Source organism: Crocodylus porosus, unplaced genomic scaffold (genome assembly GCF_001723895.1).
Source record: "Crocodylus porosus isolate Cpor-Errol unplaced genomic scaffold, CroPor_comp1, whole genome shotgun sequence".
Lineage (NCBI taxonomy): Eukaryota > Metazoa > Chordata > Crocodylia > Crocodylidae > Crocodylus > Crocodylus porosus.
This window is the reverse complement of record NW_017728931.1, coordinates 38,337,819-38,363,623: the sequence shown is the minus strand read 5'-3', so window position 1 is coordinate 38,363,623 and position 25,805 is coordinate 38,337,819. Positions and strand designations below refer to the sequence as shown.

The following is a 25,805-nucleotide window of genomic DNA, read 5'->3' as shown; positions in this document are numbered from 1 at the left end:
GGGTCATTTGAACCCAGTACTCTTTCCTGCCATGGCAGGGGGTCGGACTAGATGATCTGCTCAGGTCCCTTCCGACCCTAGAAAACTATGAAATCAGACCCTCAGCAGCTCAAGTCCCATCAAAAAGATCAGTGACACATGGGAGATTTTCTAGTTCAAAACGATTCAACTGTGCCAGTGTACTTTATTTCTTCTCAGTGTACTCCCCTGCACAGAATAAAAGTACCTTTCTGGGCTTATCTGAAAAACTGTTTCAAGGAGCCATAGAGCTGAATTATTATAATTCAATTTAATACCTTAAAAGTCCACAAGCAGACCCACAATACTTTTTGCCAGTGTAAGGCAGGACATGAATATAAGCTTCCTCATGCTTTCTAACCATTCTATCATTCCTATGATCCTTTGTAGATAAGGTCTAAAGTACATAGTAGCCTAACTTCCATTTTTAAAAACAATCTAAGTCATGCAGGAAGTTATGAAAGTGTTACCCTGCATCTTGGAGCAGCAGCACCTACAAAGACAGGGAGCAGCATCTTTTCTTTGGTTCTGTAATTTCTAGGTAGTACAACTATGAAGGGCTTGTATAATTATTTGATCAACTTCTCCAGTGCTTCAATTCAGGTAAAAACAAAAAGGTCCCTTTTAACAGCTGTAAGAACCACATGCCTTGATGATCCCACGTATTAAAATGTATGTTGAACAGCTTTAAAGCTGCAGCAATCCATCTCCAAGGCAACCCATTCTAGGTGGGTGAGTTTGGTTTGGCACACCAAGGAACCAAAATTTAAAATAACCCAAATAGGCAAAACAAAAGCAAAGCAAATCTCCCCCTAGGTTACTGAAAGTAAAGGACTGGAGTTCTTAGCCTGTGCAGGCTCAGTAACACAGAAGGATCGACTCATTGACACCTCCCTTCCCCCCTCCCACTCCGACTCCAGGTCTTATATAGGGAATATAAAAAATACCTAAATGTAGACTGTGCATTAGGAACACAGGATGCAAAAGTTTCTCAGGAGTAACATGCCAAATGTTACATTAGTTTAAGTGACAGACTACACTGGAAGCTCTCATTCACTAAATCCAAGCATTTCCATTCCTTTCTATGCATCTACCAAACTGTACATTCACCAAGCTCATCATTTTTTCCCCTTGTATCTACAGCTAATTGGAAAAAAAAGAGGTAGAAATTTACAGCTTGTATTTGGATCACCAAAAGCCCCAAAATACAACTTACGTTCTGCTCAAGAGCAGACAGAAAACAAGACAAACCTGTATTACTGTGCTTATGGTTAAAAAAAACACAATTACCACAAAGCCAATCCTTAGCTTAAAAGGTTCTGAAAGCAAAAATGGCAAATAAACTTTCCTACAAGTTAAAAACAAAGAGTTCAAGGAGAAATACCAATTCTGACCGACCAGTGGAACTGCTCAAGGTTTTGTTTTGTTTTCTTTAATGCTCAGCTACTTAAAAGCATGATTAAAGATCTGGTTAACTACATTAGTCTGAAGTCAGGCAGAACTAGGGCAGTGTGTGGGCTTCTCTAAGTGATTAACAGCATCTGACAAAGTGGACTGTCACTTATGAAAGCTCTCACCTCCCTGAACCAGTTGCCTGACACTGCTGAATGGCCAGACAAAGGCTGAGATTCTCCCATGCTGTGATCTGGAATCAAGGGCATACACCAGGGCCTGGGAGAGCATCTATTCACCAAGGCTCCCCCAGGGGAGGACAAGAAATAATGGGCACAAGCTGATCGAGAATCACTTCAGACTGGACACAAGGAAAGATTTCTTTACAAGTCGAACGCCAAGGGTTTGGAACAGTCTCCCCCCACAGACTCAGTACAATCATTCACCCTGGCGATCTTCAAAAAGCATCTTGATGCCTATTTCACTGGAATCATCTGATCGCAGCAGCCTTTCCTGCCCAAACACAGGGGGGCTGGACCCGATGATCAGTAAGGTCCCTTCCAGCCCCTAACAACTATGAAACTATGGAGCAGCCCAAGCAGCACTTGAAAGTGTGTGTGTAGGGGGGGGAAGGTGCAGGAGGGAGAAGAGGCAGAGACTGGGTAAAGTTTGAGGGTGGGGGCTGCAGGTTGCAGGGGGATAGGAAAGCTGCAGAGGAAGAAGTAGGCAGGGCACAGGACAAGGGGGCCACCCCTCCCCGCCATCCACTGCTTTCCTTGATGTAGATTCCCTGTCCACCCCCACTACTAAGACAATCCTCCAATACAGTAAAATCTCCGTTATCCAGCATGAGTGCCAGTAATATAAAAATGCCAGTTTTCTACAACTACCCAAGCCCAGGGTGGGAGGCGCTCGCATGCAGTGGTGGTGGTGGTGGTGGACAGCAGCGGCACGGGGGGATTGTACGTGGCTTGCATGTGGTGGCAGCTCAGGGTGGTTGCACACGGCAGTGGTGTAGTGCTGGTTAATAGAGGATGTTGGCTAGCAAAATGCCAGAAAAACAGAGATTTTACTGTGCTTAGATTCCACGTCTGGAAAATTGTAAGAAATAAATCATTAAAATGATTTATTTCTTATAAATTTGGCTAGATAGAGAATCTAATTATTGGGAAATTATCTTATATTCAGGGTCATCTTTTATTCGAGTAAATACAGTATTAGTAGAGTAGGAGGCATTAAGAGAAACGACAAGGGGTTTAAAACAAAGCTTATGATGTGTTCAGCTGAAGTTAGGACTTCTGCTCCTAATGACTTCACAGTTTAGGTGTTAAGCTACCAAACACAGCTCTAAATTAGTGGCCCCACAGGCTCGCAAGGCCCCTCTCAGAATCAGTCACTGCATTCTTTTAAAAATGAACAGAATCTAAGATAAGAGTATTTGGATACATGCAGCCACATAAAAGTACATGTTTTGTATAGTGAACAAGCACCAGAATTCAGCAATTCCCCTGCAGCTATTGATACCATCCTGCCTGGTGCCCTAAGGAACACTCCAAACTCAGTGTCAATAGTGTAGTTTTCAGCTTTTTCAGGTGCTTGCCCCTAGCTCATTCTTACTAACATCCAGTTATAATTCCTGTAATCAAATAGCTAGCACCTAAAAAGAATTCTAGCTCATTGCAAGCAAGGTTATGTACATGTTGCACCTAGTACAATAGGCGCCAAGCGATTCTGCCTGTGACATAATATGTTAGTAGAGGTGCACTGATACATTGGTCCGATATCTGATTGGTACCAGTATAAAGAAAATTTGCTGTATCAGATATCGGCCCGATGGGGCCAATAATTTGGCTGATAAATGCCAATACTGAGTCCAGCCGCAGTGCAGCACTCAGGCAGCGAGGACCACAGCTGGCAGCGTGGAGAGCTGCGTGCAGCTGGTAAGTCCACTGTGGTGGAAGGGGAGGGGGCAGGGAAGGAGCATGGGGGTGAGCAGATCAACACTCCCCGCAGTGAGGGAGGGAGCAGGCGCTGTCCCGGTGGGGCAGGGGGAGGGGGCAGAGGAGGCAGCTTCCACCCCAGGAGGGCACGGTGGGGTGGCATGTTTCCCTGGATCTGTGCGGGGTGAGGCAGGACTCTTCTCATGGGGGCTGGGCTTGGAGCAGGTGCCAGTGGCACTGGGAGGGTGCTACATCCATCCCAAATTTTGCTGCTGCTCTGCTCTCAGTGCTGCTGCTAGCAGCCACCCAGCGCACTCCTCGCTCTTCTCCAGCCCCTCCCCACACCGCTACCCCGCCTGGGCAGTGCCTGCCCCTGCACCCCATCCCTCACCACAGGGGGTGTTGATGTGCCCCACCCCACAACAGACTTGGCAGCTGTATTGGAAATTGGATCAGTATCAGCCGATATGCCTCCTTAAATATTGGCTATCAGTATTGGCCCCCCAAATCTCTAAATTGGTGCACCCCTATATATTAGCAAACAATTGTTGCGCATGGATGCAACACAAATGTAACAAAGCAGGTAGGATACTGGTGTGGAAGTGTAAAAAAAGCCATTATAGGATGCCTTGTACAAGTATGAACCAATTAGTGAGCAGGGATTAGGGACTTCAAAAGGGAGGCTCATTAGCCCGCAAAATTCCCTGCAGGAAGCAGGAGACTTGCATTTTAAGTTTGTCTCCTGCTCTCCTTTATTAACTGTTAAGACACTAAAACATGCAGTTTAAAAACGATACTTGACATGTTTGATTAAAGTACTGTAGGCTACTTTGGAGAAAGACGTTTCTGCAAATAATGGCTCTGCACACTTACACCATCACATGCAGCAAACAAATGCTCCAGCTAAAAACAGCAAACGTTTTACCTGAATATACTCAGCCCATTTCCCATCTTTATACATCGTAAATCAGTTGTTCTCAACCTTTTTTCGGAGTCAGGGCACCCCTCCACCACATTTAAAAGGTTGCAACATCCCCATCTGAGAACCACTGTTACTGCTGCCTTAACTTACCTCCATGCTTCCATCTCCAGGTAAAACTGCCCTGTGTGCCTGCTCTTGTACAGCCAGCCTAGAAAGGTTTGTGACACATGCACACAATCCTCCTGTATTAGAGCTCCGATAACCCTAAAGCAGCATTTCTCAGCCTGTTGGTTGTGACCCAAAATTGTGTTGCAAAATTATATTGAAGGGTCACGAACAAACTTTATAAATGGATCAACAAACTTTAAAAATGAATTCTCCTTTAAAGGAGAAAAATGTGGGAAACTGTGGGTTTTCCTTTGCAGGCTGGCCAATGTTTACAAATGGGCCCTGGTACAAAAAAATTTGAGAGCCACTGCTCTAAAGCAGACAGCTGGCTTGAACTGTAGCCCTTTGCAAACTATACTCCCCTTCCCTTTCCTGGAAACAGAGGCACAGAAGTAGAATTTTCCCCTGAACTTCTGTTTCCAGGAGGAGTTTTTATTTATTTATTTTGGAGTGGGAGGGGCAGGTTGCTGGATGGGCTACAGCCCAAGTCACCTATGTCTGCTTTAGGGTTATCAGAGAGCCCTAATGTAACTAGAATGTGTGAATGCTACACACCTGCAAGCACAGCAGTTTTATCTGGCTACTGTCATCACAGCAGCAATGCCTGCATCATGGCACCCCTGGGGAAGGAAGGGAGGGTTCCTCACAACACCCCTGGGTATAGCAGCATCCTGGTGGAGAACCACTGTTCTACAGCTTTATGAGTAGTAATAGGCAGTCTCAGCACTAGAGGACACATGATCCAACAGACAAAAGACGCTGAGCCAGTAGTGACACACATGCATATTAAGTTACTTTCAACTGTGTTCAAGGTGCATCACAAGAACATGCATGCCATGCTTATAGAAAGAATCAGGACACACCTTGCCATCAGCCTCAGCAGAAGCAGCAGTAGCAGTTTCCTGGGAGGCAGGTGCTAATGCACCTGGAGGTTTAGTAGACTAGAAGGTAAAAAATTCAGGGGGGGGGGAATAAAAAATCAAATGAAGACAAAGCCTGCCTAATACATATGTGCATTGTTTTCTACCGGTGTTGTTAACCACCCAGAAAAGCACTGGAACTTTGAGATTTGCAAGCAACATGGTAGTATGAGCAGAAAAAAAAAAAAATAAACAACCTTTGAAAAGGAGCCACTAAAAAAAAAAATCAAGCACTCTGCTTGGTCCCCAGTGTCCATACTGCAGATTTAAAAACTATGCTTTCCAGTGAAATCCATCAAAAGCAGAATGTAACATGCATGGTTATAGAGCACAGAATGCAAGCTCTATACTGCTTAAGGTTCCCCATTCCTGTTGATTGGGTTCCCATTTCACCCTGATCCTATGCTGGATACATTTTGGTACTACACTGAATATAAATTACAAATTGTGACAATTCCTACAAAGTTAAACCAATGTTTTGGAGACATAAACAAGTCATTTTGCATCAATCTGGGTTTGCTCTACTTTTACAGACCACCAAGTACTTGTAAGAACCTGTAATAAGCTAAAATAATGACAAATTGTTAGATGACCTTTTCCATAACTAAGCAGGATTTTTTTCAGGCCACTTTGTTCTGTTTCATGTGAATTAATTAATTACCCAACTTGTCCTGAGAACCTGGCAAATTAAGCCCACTGACTGTATGCAACTGAAGGAGCAGTAACTACACTGGATCCCTATCTAAGCATAAGGATAAACTCAAATTTTTTCTTCATTTTTTTCTTCCCAAGACAGCAATATTGCACTCCACTAAAGCCGTTAAAGGGACTTGTTTGCACACTGTACTTTATAAGCCTCTCCCTCAACAATCTGATATGAGTCTCTCTCAGCACATGGTTATGTATAGAAGTTATGACCCACTCCATTTCACACTTGCAAACACATTAAACCTCACCTAGGTAAATAGGATGCTTATGCACCCTATGCATGTAAGATAGTTCATTTGCTCTTGGCTGTTTTAAAAGTCTGCACAAAGCTGTAGCCAAGAGAAAACGTTCAACTCCAATTTATTCCTTCATCCCCTGAAATAAAATTAAGTATGAGGGCATCAGACCAGGGATTGTCATGGTTGGATCAGTATGAAAAGCACACATTTAAATAAATAAATACAAATGTATATTCACTTACCTTGTCTCGTGGCACAGTTGAAGGTAACTCCCGAGCTAACCTGTTACGCCTTTGCTCCTTTAAAAACAAGCCAGCAAAAATTCTGATTATATATCACTTTGTTACAGTGCACTCAAGCTTTACTGCTTCAGGGACAATGACCTAAATCAGAGAGGATGATGCTAGCATTATGTGCTGCATTTACTGTAGCTTATATTCTATACTACAAGGCTCAAGAGTAGGCCAGATCCAGCTCATGGCCCCATGTCATCTGTCTCACAGGCATCCCATGGGTCCAGAAATTTAGTGATTGGGAAACCGTGGCACCACTCCCTTGCTGCCAAACTTCTGGCCTCATGGCCCTGTGCTCTGGATGGGGCCTGGATGTGCACAGGGCAAAAAGAATGGTGCTGGGCCCCAGGGCCCCAATCCCAACAGACAGGGGGAGGTGTTTGCCCCCACCCCCTTAGGACCGAAACCTCTCAGGAGGCAGTGGTGCTCGACTCTCAGGACCTAATCCCAGCATTCGGGGGGGACAGGGAGGGTGTGGACCAGCACCATGCGGCCTTTCTGGTCCGCAGGTCCAAAAGGCTGAACACCACTTCCCTAGAGCAAAACCACAGATAGCTGAAGACAGGTCTGAAGGCATAAGTATTCAAAAGTAATTGGCAATATTAAACCTCCACTGAATAACTGTTTGATGTGCAGAACACCGAAAGCAGAGCTCTTGGCAACTACACTCAAGAATTCAGCTTCTGTGCTAGAGGCACCTATTTAGCATGGGTCAGGTTAGATCCTCACAGTCCTCGTTAAAAGAACTGCATTTCTGAAATAAATCAATAGAGACAAGCTTCTATCAGTGGCTTAGCTACTTTGATCATTATTGTCCCAAAAGGCAAGATATAAGAAAACAGCTTGTGTTAGCTATGGAAAAAAAACAGCAGCTAAAGCAAGTCTGAGTGCATAAAGGGAAAGATAGGAGTGATCTGGTAATTAAACCTGATCCCTGACTAAATAAGGATAAAACATGACAACTTTTGTTTCTTCAGACATTTTACACACAGAGTCTTGTTCAAGAGGGTGTCAGGATTACATGTTGTTAAGTAACATGCAAGTTTATAGACACTTTACAACCCTGTCCTCATGCTTGTAATGGGATCAAACAGAGGTCCACTTTGTCTATTCTACACCATATGGGCAGACCCCCTATAAGTTTAATTGCAGAATCGAGGCCATAACTCCTCAGAGCTTAGAGTTTTATACAAAAAAAATACAAAGAACTGAAACAGTAAGTGCAGATAGGACGACAATATCTGGATAATTAGTTACTGGAATAAACTCACTGCTTTGGTCTTAATAGTCTGTAACCTCTCATGATCCTATTGATTTGTACACAAAACACACTAACTAATTTGCCATCTGTCAGAAGTGTAATTAGCCATTTCCAATGTGGGTGTATAGTAAACCATGACAGAATTCATTCTTGATAACTAGGATTAAAAACTTGTAGCTGGCCTAAGCCCTCCATAATAGATGTCAAGCCAGATGATGCTTACAAAAGAACTAGATACTCTTCAGCTTCTCTTGGTTTAAAGACAGAAATGGTCAACTGGTCCACTTTACAATATTATCTTCTATTTTGGTAATAAATTCATGTAAGAGTGAAAAGCAAAATTCCTTGACTGATTATTTTATTCCATCATAACAATGTAATTGCTGCATAATGGATATCTTGATATTTTTTCATAAGAACCAGTCCACTAAAGCATCTGTAAAAATCATACAATTCTTCTATAAAAGGCAAGAGTGCATACATTTTCCTTCAAACTTCTAAACATATTCTTTCTAAACATAAAAAATTATTATAGTTCATGTGTCTTAATGTGTCATGCAAAATGTTGAGAATGACCAACTACTGAACATTAGTTTCTCATCATCACCAGTCCCCTTGGAGGAGTGATAAATTAACCAAGGTATAATGCATACTAATTAAAAAGAGGTGTGTGTAGACAAGATATGAACAGGCTGGAGGAAATAAGAAGCAGGGAAATCAGATAACTAAAAGCTTTAAAATACTCAAAATAGAATGTGATTATTCAATTCAGTAGCAAAGTCTTCAGCAGAGCAATAAGGAAAGATCAAGTTTTAGTGAGGAAGTCGGCCAGCAACAAAATTTAGCAAGAAATGATTCAAAGGTTTTAAAGATTTTTTGTATTATTATTAAGCAGCTAAAGGCACAAATCAGTTGTAAGAAAAAAAAAATTATGTTCCTTTTTTTTTTTTTTTTTAAAATTAGGTGGAAAGTTTATTCAAGATTCCACCTAAATAAGAAGAGCACCACATTAAAAGACTGGGCGTTTCTTACCTCTATGTTGTTGTTCATTAGCCCACAGGCATCGGCAAAGTCTGGATGTTTAGTGTTGATATAAGCTAACTCAATGGCCACCAAATTATGAACCTGGGGGAGAAATCATTCGTAGTTAGATTTTATTAGTAAGTTTAGTGCTAGGAAAGGCTGATGAAGCTGACACTGAATAAGTACAGATAGCATGAGGTGTAACCACAATGCCTTTGATTTTTGATGAAGAAGGACAACTTGGCAAATAGGTACCTCATTCACTGCATCATATTCAACTCCAGTGATCTCAAAACCACCCACCACCCCACTCAAATGACACTATCTGGTATACTGAGCCACGAGAAGTTGGGGTCATGGCCTGCAGTACAATCCAGAACCCTAGGTCCCTGGTGGATATGGCAATCAGTGGCAGGAAGGTGGGCAAAGGCTGACATAGCCCTAATCACCATCTAGCCACTTTGCCTGTTACCACTGCCACAACCCTACCACCCTGGCCGCCAACCCCCACTGCATGCCTCTGGCTCCAGCATGGGACATGCAGCAAGGGCTGGAGCTGCTGCTACATGCTCCGGGTCAGAACCAGAGCTGGCAGCGCTGTTGCCACTTCCTCATGTCCTTGCCTGGATCTGACCCACATGGAGACTCACAGTCCAAATGCAACCTGGGGCACAAGGTTACTCTAAACACCCCTGCACTAGATTGAATCTAGTCCCAGTTCACTTTGTGCTGACCACATGACATAAAAGGTAACTAACTTTTAGTAACAAGCCCTATGCATCGCACTTGAAACCGTAACCCACGCAGCTGTCTCAAAAGTTAGTGAAAACATCTAGTTCTGTTTAACAGCACAATGTTTTTGTATATTAATATCTGTTAACACAATTCTTTGATACAAATCACAACAAGTCAACAACTATCATATTTTTGAGCATGTCTTTAGGTAATCAGATCTAAATGTATTCCAGGAACTGAAAGACACCTGCCTATGTACAAGTGATGAAAGTTTTGCAAAAATGCAATGCCACATTTTGCTACAGCATACATACTTCATAGTTAAGTTAAAGGAAAACAGCCATGTTTAGAAAAGATAAAATTTCTCTTCACTTCCAGACAACGTGAAAAAAATTAAGCAATCACCATAGTGATACTAAAAGAATACAAGTTCAGAAACTGGAGATTTAAAGAAATACTCAAATAATCATCCAGTGTGTTTATCAAATGCTCCTAGCCAAGAAGCTTACACTAGTCTTTCATGTTGATGACACTTCAAGCTTTGACTGGTTCTCAGTTTAAACACATGCACACACTTTCATTTCTCTGCCAGCTGGATAGTGCAATATGCTGGATCAGTACTCTAAAACACCAGTTTCAGTGTCTGCATATATTAAGCAGCATTAGAAGAACAAATAGGGTTTGTAAGCTATTTTCAGCAGTACATTCATGATTGGAAAAGAAGAGCTACTGCGGTAAAAAGAAAAGGCAAACCCCAAATGGCACAAGACCAGAAGGAAAGGTCGTTGGTAAAACTTGAAGTTGTAAGGGGAGTGCAAAGGACAACAATGAATAGGATAGGGAACATAAATTAAAAATGTTGGGCTCCTCTTTGAATAGTTTAGCCTAAATATGGATTTAAGAAAGTCATTAGCTCCTCCTCCTCTTGAAGATATTAGTTTTTCCCACCATTTGTTAAAATTTTGAGGAGATTATATTGTAAATAAAAATATTAAAAAAAGGAAATTTCCACTATGAAACAACAATTTGCCAGAAGACAATACCAGGTGGTCAAGAAATAAAACTGAAAAAAGTTACCATTTCATTTGTAACAGGTAGCCTTTTACGCAGAAGACAGGTCACTACTTCTACTATGGCATCATGCAGTTTGGGAAACCTTAGTAACTCCTGAAATACAAGGCAGTAAACCTTTAGGTAGCATCATTATATTGTTTTGAAAAAAAAAAATTAAAGCAAAGCCTTAAAAACCATAAAATTAGACTAGCAACAAACAATAGCTCTTAATGGTAGAGTTACGATTAGGCTTTTTCTAGATATGGATCAACAGTGTAACAAAAGGTAATATCAAGGAACGTTCCATTTGATAGTTAGTTAGCATTGTTAGTTGTTGTCCACAGAGATGCATTAAGGGCTGATTTGTTACATGAACACAATCTGGATATGCTGAAATTTGAGATTATAGTATCCCGTTCAAATTGAGAGTGATTTGTGTGTGCAGAATATCCAAATGGGATATGAGCAAAATACTGGGCCTCAGGAAGCTCTATGAAATCTGTAACTATAGCTACAGTAGTTACAACCTTGTTCATGTCTCATTTCAAGAGTTGTCCCCCAATTCCTATTATTGAACTGCCTTCATGTCAAATTTCTTTCCTACCACCAAAACAGAAATTTTCCTGTGCTCTCTACCATAAACCAAATTTTATTTCCCCCCCCCCCCATCTTAACTCAGAACATGAGAAATTTCAAACCAAAAATCTAACACAAAGTCAGATGGTTAAGTAAGGAAGAGACTTCAGAGGCCAGAATGTAGCATGAATTTCTAATAATGTGCTTAAATCTCCAACTTTAAAAAAAAGTAGAAATACAAGAATTCTGAAAGAAGACATAACAGTAAACTGGCTTCCATTACTTTATGTATGACTATCCATTAATTTTAAAAAGTTCTTACATAACTTTTTTATTCATTCTGAACAAACAAAAAAAAGTTCCCTATAGAAATAAGTGCTTTGGAAAGCAAGTATGTAAAGTTTTTCCAAACAAAGTTTATTCAGCATATTCCTAAAATTTACACCTTGCTGTGAGTTAACATACCAAGGCTGAAGCATTGCCCTTGATGGTACCTAAGAAAGGACACTTGATGCCTGAAAGTTTATCTAACAACTCTAACTATACAGTTGGTCCAATAACAGATATCATTAAAAAGCACTGATTCTCTTAACATACCAAGGAAAAAAAAAATGAATTTTCACGTAGACTATAATTTTTTTAAATACTGCATTTACCCAAATCCAAGACAACTTTGCCTTCTCCACCTGCCCTGCGCCACTTTTGCTCCCCCACCCCACCACATCCTCAGGTCACCACCCCACTTTCTACATTGTCATCCACTCCCATGATAAAAGGGAAAAAACTCGTCTTGGTATCAAGTAAATATGGTAGGTTTTTGCTTGGCACCAAGAATATAGAATTTACCTCAAATATTATGACTGTCTTGAATTTTCAGATTTAGCCTAAAATTTTCCACCTATAAAATCAACCTTTTTATTAATTTTGGTATTCAACAACAGTAATGAAACTGCATTCCTCTAATGTTGAGCATCAACATTTTTATGACTAAGCCCCAGCACTTAGTGGACTCATACGTTAAAAGGCTTTGGATACAAACAGACATTTGCTTTTATCGCAGGATAAACCAATTTATCCCAGGACAAAGCTTGAATGTCTGTGTCCACCGTCTCGGGAATTGCAATGTACGCCTGAACGGTTATCCTGGGATTGTATTACTGAGTCAATGACAGAAAAGCAGAAGCGCATTAGGCTGTTCACTAAATATACACACATTTCTGCTTTGGGACAAAGCATAGGTACAATTTGTCCAGGAATAAAAATGCAACATCTATTCCTAGCTTTTGTGAATAAGATCTTTTGCATATTTCCAATGGAACTTACCTCTGGAGAGATGACTACAAATTGTTGCATGCTATTTTTATAGGTGACAATTTTAAAAAGCTTTACTCTGTGCCTATTCTTTTACACCTAACTTTTTTACAGCAAGTAAACAAGACAATTCATTTTTACTTGAAGGAAGGCTACTCATCATTTTCATATTTGTCATAAAGCACTGGAACCAGCTTTTATAAGCCGAGGACTTTTTAAAAGAAAACTTGCAACTTTTCCCATCTTGTGTTGAAAATAAACAAATTAACTAATCATCAACCCCTGGGTTTACCTGCGTACTGTAATTGCTACAATGCTGGATAATCCTCTGCATTTCCTCATGAACCAGCTCCACACAGCGCAAGCTAGGCTCCTCTAAACGTTTTATTTGCCTCTTCACCAACAGTTCAAATGAAACTTCAGGCACAAACAAGGCAGGGCGGGGGCCCTATCAAGAAGGAAAACAAAGTGTAGTTACACTGTATACTTTAGTAGCACACAAAATGTGCTAAGGGCTATACAGACCAGAAAGGGACATTTCTTAAGCAAATCACATCTTACTCTCAACCTCTTTTTGCATGTTGTGTGAAATATATTTATATTTATATGGAATAACGGAAAAACCTATTAGAAGAATGTTATCCAAAACATTACAAATCCAGGAGAGATAAACATTAAGTTTATATTTAAAAGAAAACCAAAGCATGTTCAGTAAGTAATGCACATTAATGCACCTTACCAACTGTAAACATTTCACTAGGCCTGTAACGCCTGGAAGAAACTACAACACGCTTCCCATTCAGTTACTGATATATGCATTCAACTAATTCCTTCCTGACACTTTTTGAATGGAAAAGTTTCTGGCTTTACTGTTTTAATACATAAACACTGAACACATACCCCCTACCATGCAATGCTTTTACTGAATGAATATAAAGAAGTATGAGCTTTAAATAATCTTTCTGGTAATTTAATTTGCAAGAACCGATTCATGCATTAGAGTGGCACACAGCAGCCAGGGGTGATTATGGCCCATTAGCAAGCAGCTGATTCACTGCTTTAAAGGGCTACATTGGCCAAACTAAAATGATATAAACAGGAGCAAGTAAGAATCCAATTCCACTCACTGCTATAAAGGGCTCCCCACAAAGTCCTAGATCAGTCATGCCCCGGGAAAATTTCAAGTACTTAAATGCCCAATCTACCATGTGATCACTGAACCTTTAGAAGGGCAGCAACAATTTTGTCAATAATCTACAAATGAACACTCTTTAACATATCTGCTCCCTTCATGCTAAAATTATTATAACCAACAGCAGTGTTTCATGCAAATGTACTGCAGAGGAAGGATAATAATGAGTTATCTCCCACTCTCAAATACCTCTCTTAAAAGTCAAATTAGTCAGTCTATAGCCCATATAATTGGTGCTCAAACTTTCTGTCCAGCAGGCCAGATGGGCAGTACCTGTCCCCTCCATGGACTGAATCTGGCTGGTGGATGCAATCCAACATCCAGGACAGGTGCAGTGGGCCCCCATCCAGCTGTGTGAAGGGGGTAGAGGGAGTACACCAGCCCCAAGCCAGCAAGGCAGGGGAAGGGAGTATATAGCCGAGCCCCAACAGAGGCTGGGGGGGTGGGGGTGGGGAATGACCCAGCCCCAAGGTGGGAGGGGGTATAGCCCAACTTCAATCTGGCTGGGTAAAAGGAAGGCGGGCATGGACCAGTCACGTAGGAGAGAAGGGGGTGTAGCCCAGCCACAACTTAGCTGGGTGGAGGGAAGAGGGCACATGGTCCAGACCCGGGGGGGAAGAATAGGCTGATCCTGAGCTATGCAGAGGGAATAGGGCATGGCAAGCCCCACTCTGGCCACGCCAGAGGAGAGTCATGGCCCTACTGCAATCCACTGAATAGGACTTGGGAGTTTAGCAGTGGGGAAGGATGGCAGTATATGCTGCTACTGCTGCCCCACCACCAAACTTCCTGACACATGGGGAGTTCCAGGGGCTGATGCCAAGGCTCTGCAGGTTGCATCTGGCCCGTGGGTTGGAGTTTGAGCACCCCTGGCCTACATACTTGCATCTACCTGTTAAATTATTATGATTATGAATTGCATTAATTTCAATACGATTCTCTTCACCTTATAGTCTATGCTAAATATTTTGATTTAAAACAGATGGATGGACTCTTAAATGCGAGTTACTCCATTCTTAAGGTCAGATAAACCAAAAGACTGATGCTTTTACATGTCTTGAAGGATCCAATTTTAATTTTTTTTAAACTTGAGAGATTAAGAGGTACACTCTTAGAAAATTCAATTCACACTTGGTAAGGACTAAAAATTGGAGAGGATACAATATTCTGTATGAAAACCACAGAAGCTGAATCCCTAGTTTAAATCTAAATTCTTCCATTAAAACCACTATTCGCATAACACAGACAAAAACCAAAACAACTGGTTTTTAACCACAGTTCAAATCCAGAGAGGGTAGTAAACATTAAGAAAGCCAGGATACTACTACTTACTGTAGCATTTCTAATTGCAGTCAGAATATCAATAGTATTAAGGCCACCTAAAGGGTCAACAGATTCTAATGTTCGCCCAAAGGTCTCATGAAAAATATAGCAGATTCTGGCTCCACCACACCTGAAAAGTGAAAAAAGAAATCAAGATGGAAATTAAAGAGGAAGTAGTAAACTGCTGTTTTTCTGTGCTTAAGAATATTTTACAATACCATAAAGGTTTTAAAAGCACTGTGCTCTGCTTTTCTCCTACTGAAGTTTTAATGCAATGTGATCCGGGTCAACTATCCAAATCAGAATTCTAGGGAACCATTTCATACTTACAGCTCAGAAGTTTCTATGTATTTTGCTGTTCCTTCAATAGTGTTGCAATATTCAGTGGCAAATTTGGTAATAAGCTGTAATAAAGTGGCACTCTTGTCCTCCACAGGTTCTCCATAGCTATTCAGCAGAGACTGGTACTGAGCAGCTAAAACATTTATCCTAGTTTTCAGTTCTGGCAAGCAATCCCTGATATGATGCATTAGTAACCTAAAAACATGGAGAGGATAAATTCCTGTCAGAAGGAGGAAGAAGAGATCATTTTTATGTTATCTCCACCATAATTTATAGAAGAAACAAGCAGGAACAAGCAAAAATAACCTTGTACAATGAAAGGAAGCCATTCACTCAGAAAGACCACAGTAACATGAGAAACTGAAATACTGAAGCAAAAAAAGGAGGCCTCCCTGTTTAATTATACAACAGCAGCAAGGAAAGTATATTAACATACACATTCATTTTAACACAAAATTGTATATGTTACTACCATGTATAAAATATTATATATGCTACTAACACTGCCTTACATTTAAAAAAAAAAAAAAATCACTGTTTTACACATTTTGCATAACAAGTAGTTATCTGAGATACCTGTTCAATGTTCTAGCAAGATATTTTGTTCCATTTCGGTTGGCTAGAGACGGATACTTCTTTTGAAGAAAACCATATTCATCCCGGATAGAATCACCTACACTTTTCTTATTGTTGATATCTAATTGGCTCCTAGAGTTGGATAAAATTATTAGCTAATCAATAAGTATAAAATTAAATTAATGTTTGCTTCTATTTTTCTTGATAGGACAACAAACATCTACATCAACAAAAATCTACATTAATAAGACAACAAACATCTACATCAAAATTAGCCCACTATCCCAGAATTCCTCTTCTATAACAGCATATAACAAGATATGGAAAACATTTTTTATGGCTATGAAAGTGGTTGTAACATGCTGAGGGCAAACAGATGACACTGTATTTAAAGATGCTACGAAGGTTGCTCCACAGACTGACTTACTCACTTGACAGCAATATAGTATGGGAAGCAGCCATACAGTACACTAAGCAAGCAGCTTCTACATCACTTTTGACATTGATAACTGAAAGGATGAGGGAGAAGGGTAACAAGCTTCTGAAACCAGGCTCCTTCATAGCAGTCGACACTTTATAACTGGGTCAGCTTTTGTATGCATTTCTTTAACTAAATGTAAATTTGACTCTAAAATCTGCAAATGTTTTAATCTAAAACCGACATCTATATGCATGAAAAAACCAATGAATTCCTTGAGTTTTTTAAAAGAACATTTAGACGTGCCAATTCCCAATTATACGTACCTGTTTACCACCCCAATTATACCAAGTTTAACTGGAATCACGCGTCCCATAAGTACGTCCATGGCATCAGTGCCAGCATCCATAAGATCGAGTTTTGTGATAACAGCAAGGGTTCTTCGACCTATCCAAACAACAGGAAAGCCATCATTTACTAGAAATTTGTCAGTCTATTCAGTTCAGTTAGAATCAGCAAATACTGATTTTCTCCTGAGGAACAGTACTACTAACAGGCTCAATCAGTTCCTGAAGAACATCATCATATGTTTCCCACCTCCCCCCAAGGAAAACAGGAACTTTATACTTAAGCACTGAAGAGGACAGCATCTAGACCCAAATCTGGAAAGAAGTATACCCCATAATCTCAGATATGTAAATTTCAAAGAATATTTTTGAAGTCCAGGACTATTCTGGGGCTATAACAGTGACCAATAAACTAGGAAGGATTTCAGTGGCTAGGTACTTAAATGAAAGGCTAGTAGAGACAATCCAGGTTATGTCATGTCAAGATGCATTCATTCACTTTCTACAGGACTATAATAAACTGGAATCTTACAGCAAAGATAACTGAGACAGGGCTCCTGAAAGCAAAGCACCTTTTACATACGACCACAGATCAGAATCCTAACCACAAACAGGAAGGACTTTCTGCAGTTTTTTGCGCAAATAATGGTGTCTGAAAAGGACAGGGCCTACATTTTCACAGGTGTAGACCATCAACCTGGTCACTAAGCCTCAGAGTTTAAGGCTGGGAATTCTGGGAAGTAATCCTACAGTCAAGATCAATCATGGGTACAAGAAAGTAAATAAAAAGCAAGGTCTGTTGCTGTGAGCCAGGTTGATCGAACTGAGCAAAGACACAGAGGATGTTTTCTATGAGGATTGAAAGGGTCACCAGCAAGTGGAGCCTATGAAGAGCTTAATTTGTAGAGGCCCATGAAGAAAAAAAAAATCCAGTGCACAATGCCACTTGAAAAGAAAAAAAACCCCATGCACTGCAGGGAGAAAGACCTTGAATTTCCTCACCAAAAAGGCAAGTAATAAATATGTTTAATAAATGAGAACTCCAGAACCTGAAAAAGAAGGTAGATGTAACTTCACCTTGAACTTCAATAATATGTTGGAGATTTACAGGGGCCATGCAGGAGAGGTAATACAACAAAGAATTGTCCAAAAGCGTATTAGCTCCAGTCTCTTAATCTAACTTTAAAGCACCAATAATTAGCATTTATTTGAACAACAGACTCCAATAGATATGAAAGGGCTTCTTGTATCCAGTCTATAAGTTTGCAGAGTGCTTTAGGATTCTTTTGGATGAAATTCACCATATGCCATCTGGCCACAGGAAATTAAATCAACACACACTTGCCAGATTAATACAGTGGACAATGGGATGCAACTGAACGCTAGATCTTTCCAAAGGCTCATTTGCTCCTCTGGCAATTAACACAGAACCATGTATGACAGTCAATTAGCACCTTCAAGAATATGCATTTTTCTTCAACAAAAGGAATACTTTTTGAAAAATTAAGCAATCATAAGAGAGTCATATTAAATAAAACATCAAGGAAAGCAGCATCCTTCAGTACCATTTTGCTGCTTTGAAAATAGCAATAGATCATATGATTGTACTGGAATAATAAAAAGATCAGGATTGCCCTTGCTTACAAGTCAGCAGGCCCTTACTGGATACTGATTCATCTTCGCATTGCTAATAGTTTCAAAATGGTACAAAATGCAACTGGAAAAGTGCAGCTATTGCATTTTCCAACAAAATACAGGAGTATGAGGAACAACTACCATTTCCCCCAAACAGCTTCCATCTCACCCATTTGAGATGGATACACTTGATTCACTCAGAAAGAAAAGAAATCACAGACCCTCGATTGGCTTGCTGCTTACCATCTGGATCTACCTCCCGTGCAATTTTAAGTGCCTCTGATGTGGCCATGTCTGTGTTAGCAGCTGTGACTGCCAGAATAATTGAATTTGGGTTACTAATGAATCGAAGAATTAGCTCTCTGATTTGAAGTTCAATGTCCTTAGGTTGATCACCAACCGGTACCTAAAGGAAACAGAATAGAGAACCGAGAGGGAAATCATGCAAATGCAAAACTAAATCCACCATCTAACAGAAGATGTTGTAAAGGTCTATCCCCTACAACATTATGTAATACTATGATTTCTCTGTCCCATAAATCAAATTTGAAAATCACAAAAATAAAAAAAACCTGAGAATGGGATGGAAAATGGGGTACTAAACTAACTACCTGAGTGTATCATGACAGAGAAATATTGTGTTTGGCTTGAATTACAAATCAGAGGGATTTGGGCACCTATTTGTTGTCTGTGTCTTCACAGGGAAAAAGCAGCCCCTTAGCACAGAGAATTCAGTTAAACCATCACAAGATCCAAAAAAACTCCTCTGCTCAAAGCGTTTCCGCCATTATCCCATTTTCCACTATTCGTGGTACAATGAAGCTGTGTTGCAACTTCTATCAGAGAAACTCTGGAGAAAAAGTTGATTTAATCATTTAGGGTGCTGACAGACATGAAAAAATAAGACAGAACAGTGTTTTACTGGGAGAGGCAGTGCGTTAGTTCAACCCAGCTCTGCAGCATCTGTATAGACTGGGCACTTCAACAGGACTTTTTGGTGCTTTTATCTAATAGCTAATTCAATCAGCTATTACATAAAAGCACCAAAACCCCCCACTGAAGTGCCAGTTATATACATATGTTGTGTGAACCGGGTCCAACTAACAAGCTGCCTCTTCTGGGCATTCACTGCGTTTGGTGCAGGGGCGTTCTAAGCTTAAATTAAAACATTTTTTTCCACATCTGTAAGCAGCCTTAATCAATGGCTGCTGACCTCTGAAGTTCTACCTCCCTCATAAAATGTATTCACCTTCCGATGCTCCATAACACTTCCTCATCCCCTTCTTGCTCAGTAAGGGAGGGAAAACAGAAGAGAATCATCATATATGCAAATGTTAACTACAAGGTGGGGATGCTTCAAGACTATGCAAGAACTACTGGTCAACTTGAAGAAAACATTTTCTGTTTCTAAACAGAAATCTAGATAGTTTATGCAACAGTAAGAACTTGTGCCAAACAGCAGGTGTTTTTCTTTGCTCAAACACTCAACCTTGCAACAAACCAAAAAATCATATTCAAACTGTTACCTTTGTCATTCCTGGCAAATCCACAAGAGTCAAGTTGACAACATTAGGTGAAAAAATCTTAAGGTGAATAGGTTCAGGGCTGATCCCCTAGAAATAACAAAGATGTGACCAAGAATTAGTCAAAATACTGGCTTTTTGGGGAGTATATTCAAGTAACTAAACACCTTTGACACAACCCAAAAATAAGTCTGTCCAAAACTAAAGCCATTCAAATTTATGAACCAAGGTCTTGGTCTGTCTCTGGAGTTCTGCTTTCCCTTAGATGATACATACCATATTTACCTGTAACCAAGACAACCCCGAATTTAAGATGACTCTCCCATTAGATTCCATATATGGCAAAATGGAAAATTATAACAAAATTATACATGTACCAAACCTCATTATCAGAGGGTCATCTTACAGTTGTCTCTCCACACTGCTAAAGCATGGAAAGCAACGGCAAGGGGGCAGGTCATTGAGGGTTAGTGGAGTGGGGAGGCAGGCAGTGTGGCTTGACCCCTGCCCCTCCCCCCACAATCTATCCCAGCAGCATGTCCACTAAGCCTGTGCGAAGCTTCAGTAGCCGATTTGATTTGGAGGAGATTTGGCCTGGGAACTGAATCTTCAAATCCAAATCGAATCGGAAGACCAATTAAAAGCTCCAAATCTATTTTAAGCATTCAAATAAATTCGGAAAAGCTTTGGGTGCTTTGGAGATTTGTCCATAGACTAAACAGGCAGCTGAGACAGCTGCCTCCAGCTGGTAAGTCTGTTAGGGTTTGGACAACCTGCCCAGTCGAGGCAGAGAGGCGCGTTACTTGGGAAGAGGGGCACAGGATGCGAGCGCGGCAGCACTGGGAGCGGGGGCTCTGCCCTGCTGCTGCTTGCCCAACTGGGGCGGGGTGCAGGTGCAGCTTGCTCCAGGCAGAAGGGGGCAAGCGGCAGCAGAGCATAGCCCCCGCTCCCAGCGCTGCCGTGCCCATATCCCGTGCCCCCCTCAACAGCTGGCAAGCAGCGGCAGGGCAGAGCCCCCGCTCTCAGTGCTGATGCGGGTGCAGCAGCGCTGAGACTCGCGCAGGCTATGCCCAGCTATTGCCTGGAGCAAGCCATGCTTGCGTCGTGCCCCACCCCACCTTATTGTAAGGTCTGTATATATTTCATAGATTTCACAGGCATTAAGGCTTGAAGGGACTTCGAAAGATCAAGTCCAGCCCTCTGCCCCAGGGGCAGGAAGTCAGCTAGGTTCAAAGGATCCCAGCAAGATAAGCATCCAAACGTTTCTTAAAAACTACAGTGAAAAAGAATTACATGAACCACAATGGAGGAGAATTTAACTTGGGGTGGCAGACTCTCCTGGGTGTTACTGTGTGGTAAAGCAGACTAGTATCAATTTCCTGAATCTTCTTTTCGATTAGTCATTTCATACCAATGCTAACATCATCTGGGAGTACTAAGTGGATCCACTACATTCCTTCCTATACAGTAGGGCTGTATTGTGCTTTTCCAGCTTTTAGCTTTCAGATTTTGCCTCAGAAATTTAAGCAAGCAGTATATTCTTTAAGTTAAAATAGCCTGCTTGGGACCCACCTTATTATTTCCTGAAATCCTCTCAGTTTCACTCTCAATTTCTTGTCGGATTTCTTCAAAGTCTGTATAGATCTGAAACACAGAAAGAAAACGAACAAAGTCAGGGACAGCAATTCTTACTACATAGATTGTGGCAACACATCTATGTGTTCTTACCAAGAACAAGTGAAGTACTGCAGCAAAGTAATAAGAGATGAAAAAAAGAATCGCCTTTAGCTCTATATTAAAAATGGAACCTACCACAATTAGATGAAGGGGGAAAAAAAGTTATCCATCTTAAAACGTCTAGTTTATTATTGTACATGTAAGTGTAACAGATGGTCCTACCCTCAGTTCCACCCTTGTCTGCTCAGGTTCTCTGTGCCTTTTCATTGCCATCTTCTAACCTGGTCTGCCTCTGCTCTTGCAGCCAACTTTTTCCACTCGCACAGAATACCAACAAGTCAAAAGGAGGTAGCACAAACTATGCCCCACAGTCCTCTGTACTTTATGATCTCATGTTCCTATGTATATGCTTCCCCTGCCAACCTCCACATATTTCCCTGCACCTGCACTTCTGTCTGGCAGCTGCTAAAATACAGTTTGGAATCAACAGCAAGTCAATCTATGGTTATAACATTTTCAAAATGTTTGACTGTTACACCATATACACATAAAAACAGCTCTCTGCACGTGACCTTACCCAAAGCAACACAAGGAAAAAGAAAAAAAAAAAAAAAAAAGACAAACACACCTCTGCATTTAGAATTTATCTGCCCTACCCCAATGTGGGACCTTTTCAGAGTCCAAAACCAAAACAAAGCAACAGGCTAAGGATGAAAGGCTTCAAACAAAATGGGCAAACCTAGAAAGCCCAATAAGCACTAAAGCAGAAGTGTCAAACTCATTTGTCGCCATGGGCTGAATAAGTGGCACCATACACATGGTGCCCAACCTGGCTGGTCTGGGACCTGCACTGCATGTAGTTCCTGCCCCAGACCAGCCAAAGCAGGTGCCGCATGTCCCAGGATGAGTGTCACATGCATCTCGTCCCAGGCCTCATGCAGTACATGCAGCACATGGATCAACTAGAGACCAATGGCAACACCAGGGATTGAATGATGGGGCTATGTAGGCCATATCTTTGACACCCCTGCACTGAAGTCCTTCAGTAACTTTGTTCCTACTTGCTTTGCTGTCACATAGCTGGAGCAAGTTCTCCTTATTCCCTTCAAAATCCTTTGGAGATCCTTTTACTGCCTCCTTGGGTTTTTTTAACCTGTGCTCCATTAAGTCCCTTGGTTGACTAACTGATGGTGGAGTATATAAAACAAAACCCAAATGATTTATGACAGAGCATTTCATGATCTCTGAAAAAAGACACAAAGCAAAGCCAACAATACACACAAATCTAGAATTTTTAAGCTAAACTATCTGGGAGGTGCAATGAAATAAGAGAGACAACCCCAAAAGATACACAACTTAAGAGCGTTTTGAGATTGAAGAAGTTCCCACAACCTTTCCAGGAGATGTAAAATCTACTTCGAGACATGTAGCGCATGGAATTGTTTTATTTTAGGGAAAGTTTAGGAAAGAAATAGTCGGCTGAAATTTCAGTCACATAATGGTAATTGAGATTAACCAAGCATGAAGCAGCCACTGCCACTTCGGAAGCATACCTTATTTTTGGTGTGTAGAAATTTACCCCATTCTTCTGCATCAACACCTGAAAACAAATAACATTACATGAGAAATTCAACTTCAGCACCTTTTTTAGGGCCTGTCTGTTGCAACATTTATTTTTAAGGTGACAATGGAGAGTTAATCTATTATCAGAAAATAAACAGCTCAATACAAATATAATTAACATTCTGCTTATCCCAACATCTGCTCCTCATTCCAAGCTTTAATTTGTAAATCTGTTGTCTAATTTCCATTTTCTCATTTGTGGACCTAATTAAACAAATGAGTCATTTATCTATCCTAGCAGGTTCCAGAAGTGCTCTGGCCTACTTAAAGATTAGCCTGTGAAAGTGGGGGATAGGCAAGGGGAAAGAGGAGGAAGAGAGGGACAGGAAAGGAGGGGAGGGATAAAAAAAAAAAAAACATTCTTTTTCTTTTGCTTATAAAAAAGTTTTTGTTTTAAAGATACAGTCTCTTCATGGGAAGTTCTATCAGATTACAGCTGAAAGGGAAAATTATGCTGGAAAAAATGTAAACAACCCATTGTGAATAGTAACAGTGGAACCTTGGGGTTAAAGTCTTTTCAGGACCAAGTCTGCCAAGCATTTTAATTCAACGGTGATTGATAGTGCTCAAGACCTTTGAGGAACAGGCCCAAAGACTGCAAAGGAGATAGAGAAGTGATAGAAGCATTTCTATCTTCCAATGTACATGACTATTAATATCAACTTTAGCCATATTTGGAGACCCTTGTGGTCACATAACTAGATCTCAATGTTTTTAGCAACATTTTCATTTGAGATTTCAAGCTCCTCCACACACAACTCAGTTTTTAAGAAAAACCAACATGAACACAGATGAGTATCTGGCCATCCAAACAGTGCTCATCTAAAATTAAAACACCACTCAGATTGGTTCATTCACATAACGATTTCCAAGAGATGCTCAACAGTGCAGATTAAAAAGGCATTTGGTAACTAAAAATGAACGTTATATGATAAAGCAGCACATCACAAAATAATTGAAATAAAAGAGGTTAAGTTCATATCTTACATTCTATTGCAATGCAAAGTCAGAAAGAATTAAAAATTAAAAAGTCACAAGACCCAGAAAAATAACCAGTCAATACAGTAGCTAACGTTCAAAAGTAAAAGTATAATCAGCAATAAGTGGCATTAAATGTAGGTGGTTAGCATACATAAACATGCAGAGGATGTGTAGGGAGGAAAAGCAAGTGGTAAAGGCAACCTTTAGAAAGGTGTCTTGGATTTTTCCATGTGGCTGGGTCTGCAGTTAAAGAGAAACAGCATTGAATCATGTTTAGCATTTGCTTTTACATTTTATATAGCATTTTTTTTAAATTTTCCATATTAGATGTATGGGGATCACAACTGCATGCATAAATGTGCATGCTATTCAATTATTAATGATTATGCATAATGCATTAGCACAATATACAGTAATTAGAACTCATCTAAACATTGATAAGTAAATGATGCACATTAAACAGATATATCATGTCATGTATTTTACTTGATGTTTTTATTATTGCTGTTCATCTGATTTGACCAATTGACCATGGAATACTGATTTCAGCACATCAAGCAGTGCTTTTTCTTTTGTTATTCAACACAGCAATCTTAACTTCCCTGGATCAGGTATGTTTCTCTATGATGAATTAGCTATGCAATGAAAACAGGGCATTAGCACAAGTACTTCTTGAGAGTACTTTTGGAAAAGAAAAAGATCAATAACTTTTCTACATAGTTCATAATTATGCATGTCAAAAAAATTCTGCACTTCAGTGAACATAAGGCATGAAGATTAAAAAAGTGGCCATAATTCTGAAGTTGAGTTGAAACGTCAGAGCTGTGACAGCCCAAGAGATGTACAAAAAGCGTTTTTTTGAGCTCTGACCATCACAACAGATTAAGTGGGAGTTTCAGTTTCATAGTTATTAGGGGCTAGAAGGGACCTGACAGATCACTGGGTCCAGCCTCCCCTGCACTTGGGCAGGAAAGACCATGCTGATCACAAGAATGGCACCAAAAGAAAACCCTTTGCTTCTCCCATAAATCTATGACAGCACCAAGTAGCTTGGACCTCAAACTTCAGGTACTGTTTAAAGCTTTACACAATCCCAATACAATAAATTAAAATACTGTTTTTACAGTACAAAAAGTTTGGATTTCAGTATTCTGCTGTGGTCCTTGCAACTTAAACCTCCACACCATCACAGTAGCACAAGAACCAAAAATTAGACTTAAGGGTTTTCATCACACCAATGTGTGTACTGCAATGTAGGGCTGTGCAAAGCGTCAGCCCCGATTCGAATCGGTGGAGATCTGGCCTGACTTGGTGGCCGAATCTCCGAATCCGGAAACTCTTTAATTTCTCCAAATTGAATCGGAACCCTGCGAATAGATTCAGAGAGATTTGGAAAGATTCGACAATTCAGACATAGACACAGTTTTAAATGTCTTTTCTCCATACCTCAAGGTACCAGCAGCTCATGAATGCTGAGATGCTGGAGTGGATGGAGTATCAGCAGTGGACCAGAAGCATTTCCAGGTCCACAGGGAAGCACACTGAGGGTCCCCCAACCTGCCTGCTCGGTGACTGGTGCCTCCTGGGTCTAAGGGGGCATCGGGGGGGA

General features: G+C 40.6%; 1 protein-coding gene across 4 annotated transcripts in view; it reads right to left on the bottom strand.

The window, feature by feature from the left end:
• The window catches only part of DNM1L (dynamin 1 like), a 60,219-nt gene that overhangs the window by 11,453 nt on the left and 22,961 nt on the right, over positions 1–25,805 (bottom strand). The window contains exons 3-16 of one of the 4 annotated variants that reach the window (XM_019544641.1): positions 24,398–24,436; positions 23,146–23,192; positions 21,488–21,559; positions 19,919–20,005; positions 18,636–18,798; positions 16,737–16,857; positions 15,993–16,124; positions 15,405–15,611; positions 15,084–15,204; positions 12,852–13,007; positions 10,697–10,786; positions 8,894–8,986; positions 6,550–6,606; positions 5,304–5,381 (exon numbers count right to left, since the gene is read on the bottom strand). In XM_019544641.1, coding sequence (XP_019400186.1) covers positions 5,304–5,381; positions 6,550–6,606; positions 8,894–8,986; positions 10,697–10,786; positions 12,852–13,007; positions 15,084–15,204; positions 15,405–15,611; positions 15,993–16,124; positions 16,737–16,857; positions 18,636–18,798; positions 19,919–20,005; positions 21,488–21,559; positions 23,146–23,192; positions 24,398–24,436 — 1,463 coding nt within the window. The remainder of the gene's footprint in view (positions 1–5,303; positions 5,382–6,549; positions 6,607–8,893; positions 8,987–10,696; positions 10,787–12,851; positions 13,008–15,083; positions 15,205–15,404; positions 15,612–15,992; positions 16,125–16,736; positions 16,858–18,635; positions 18,799–19,918; positions 20,006–21,487; positions 21,560–23,145; positions 23,193–24,397; positions 24,437–25,805) is intronic. The other 3 variants (XM_019544643.1, XM_019544642.1, XM_019544644.1) reach the window with 3 other exon arrangements.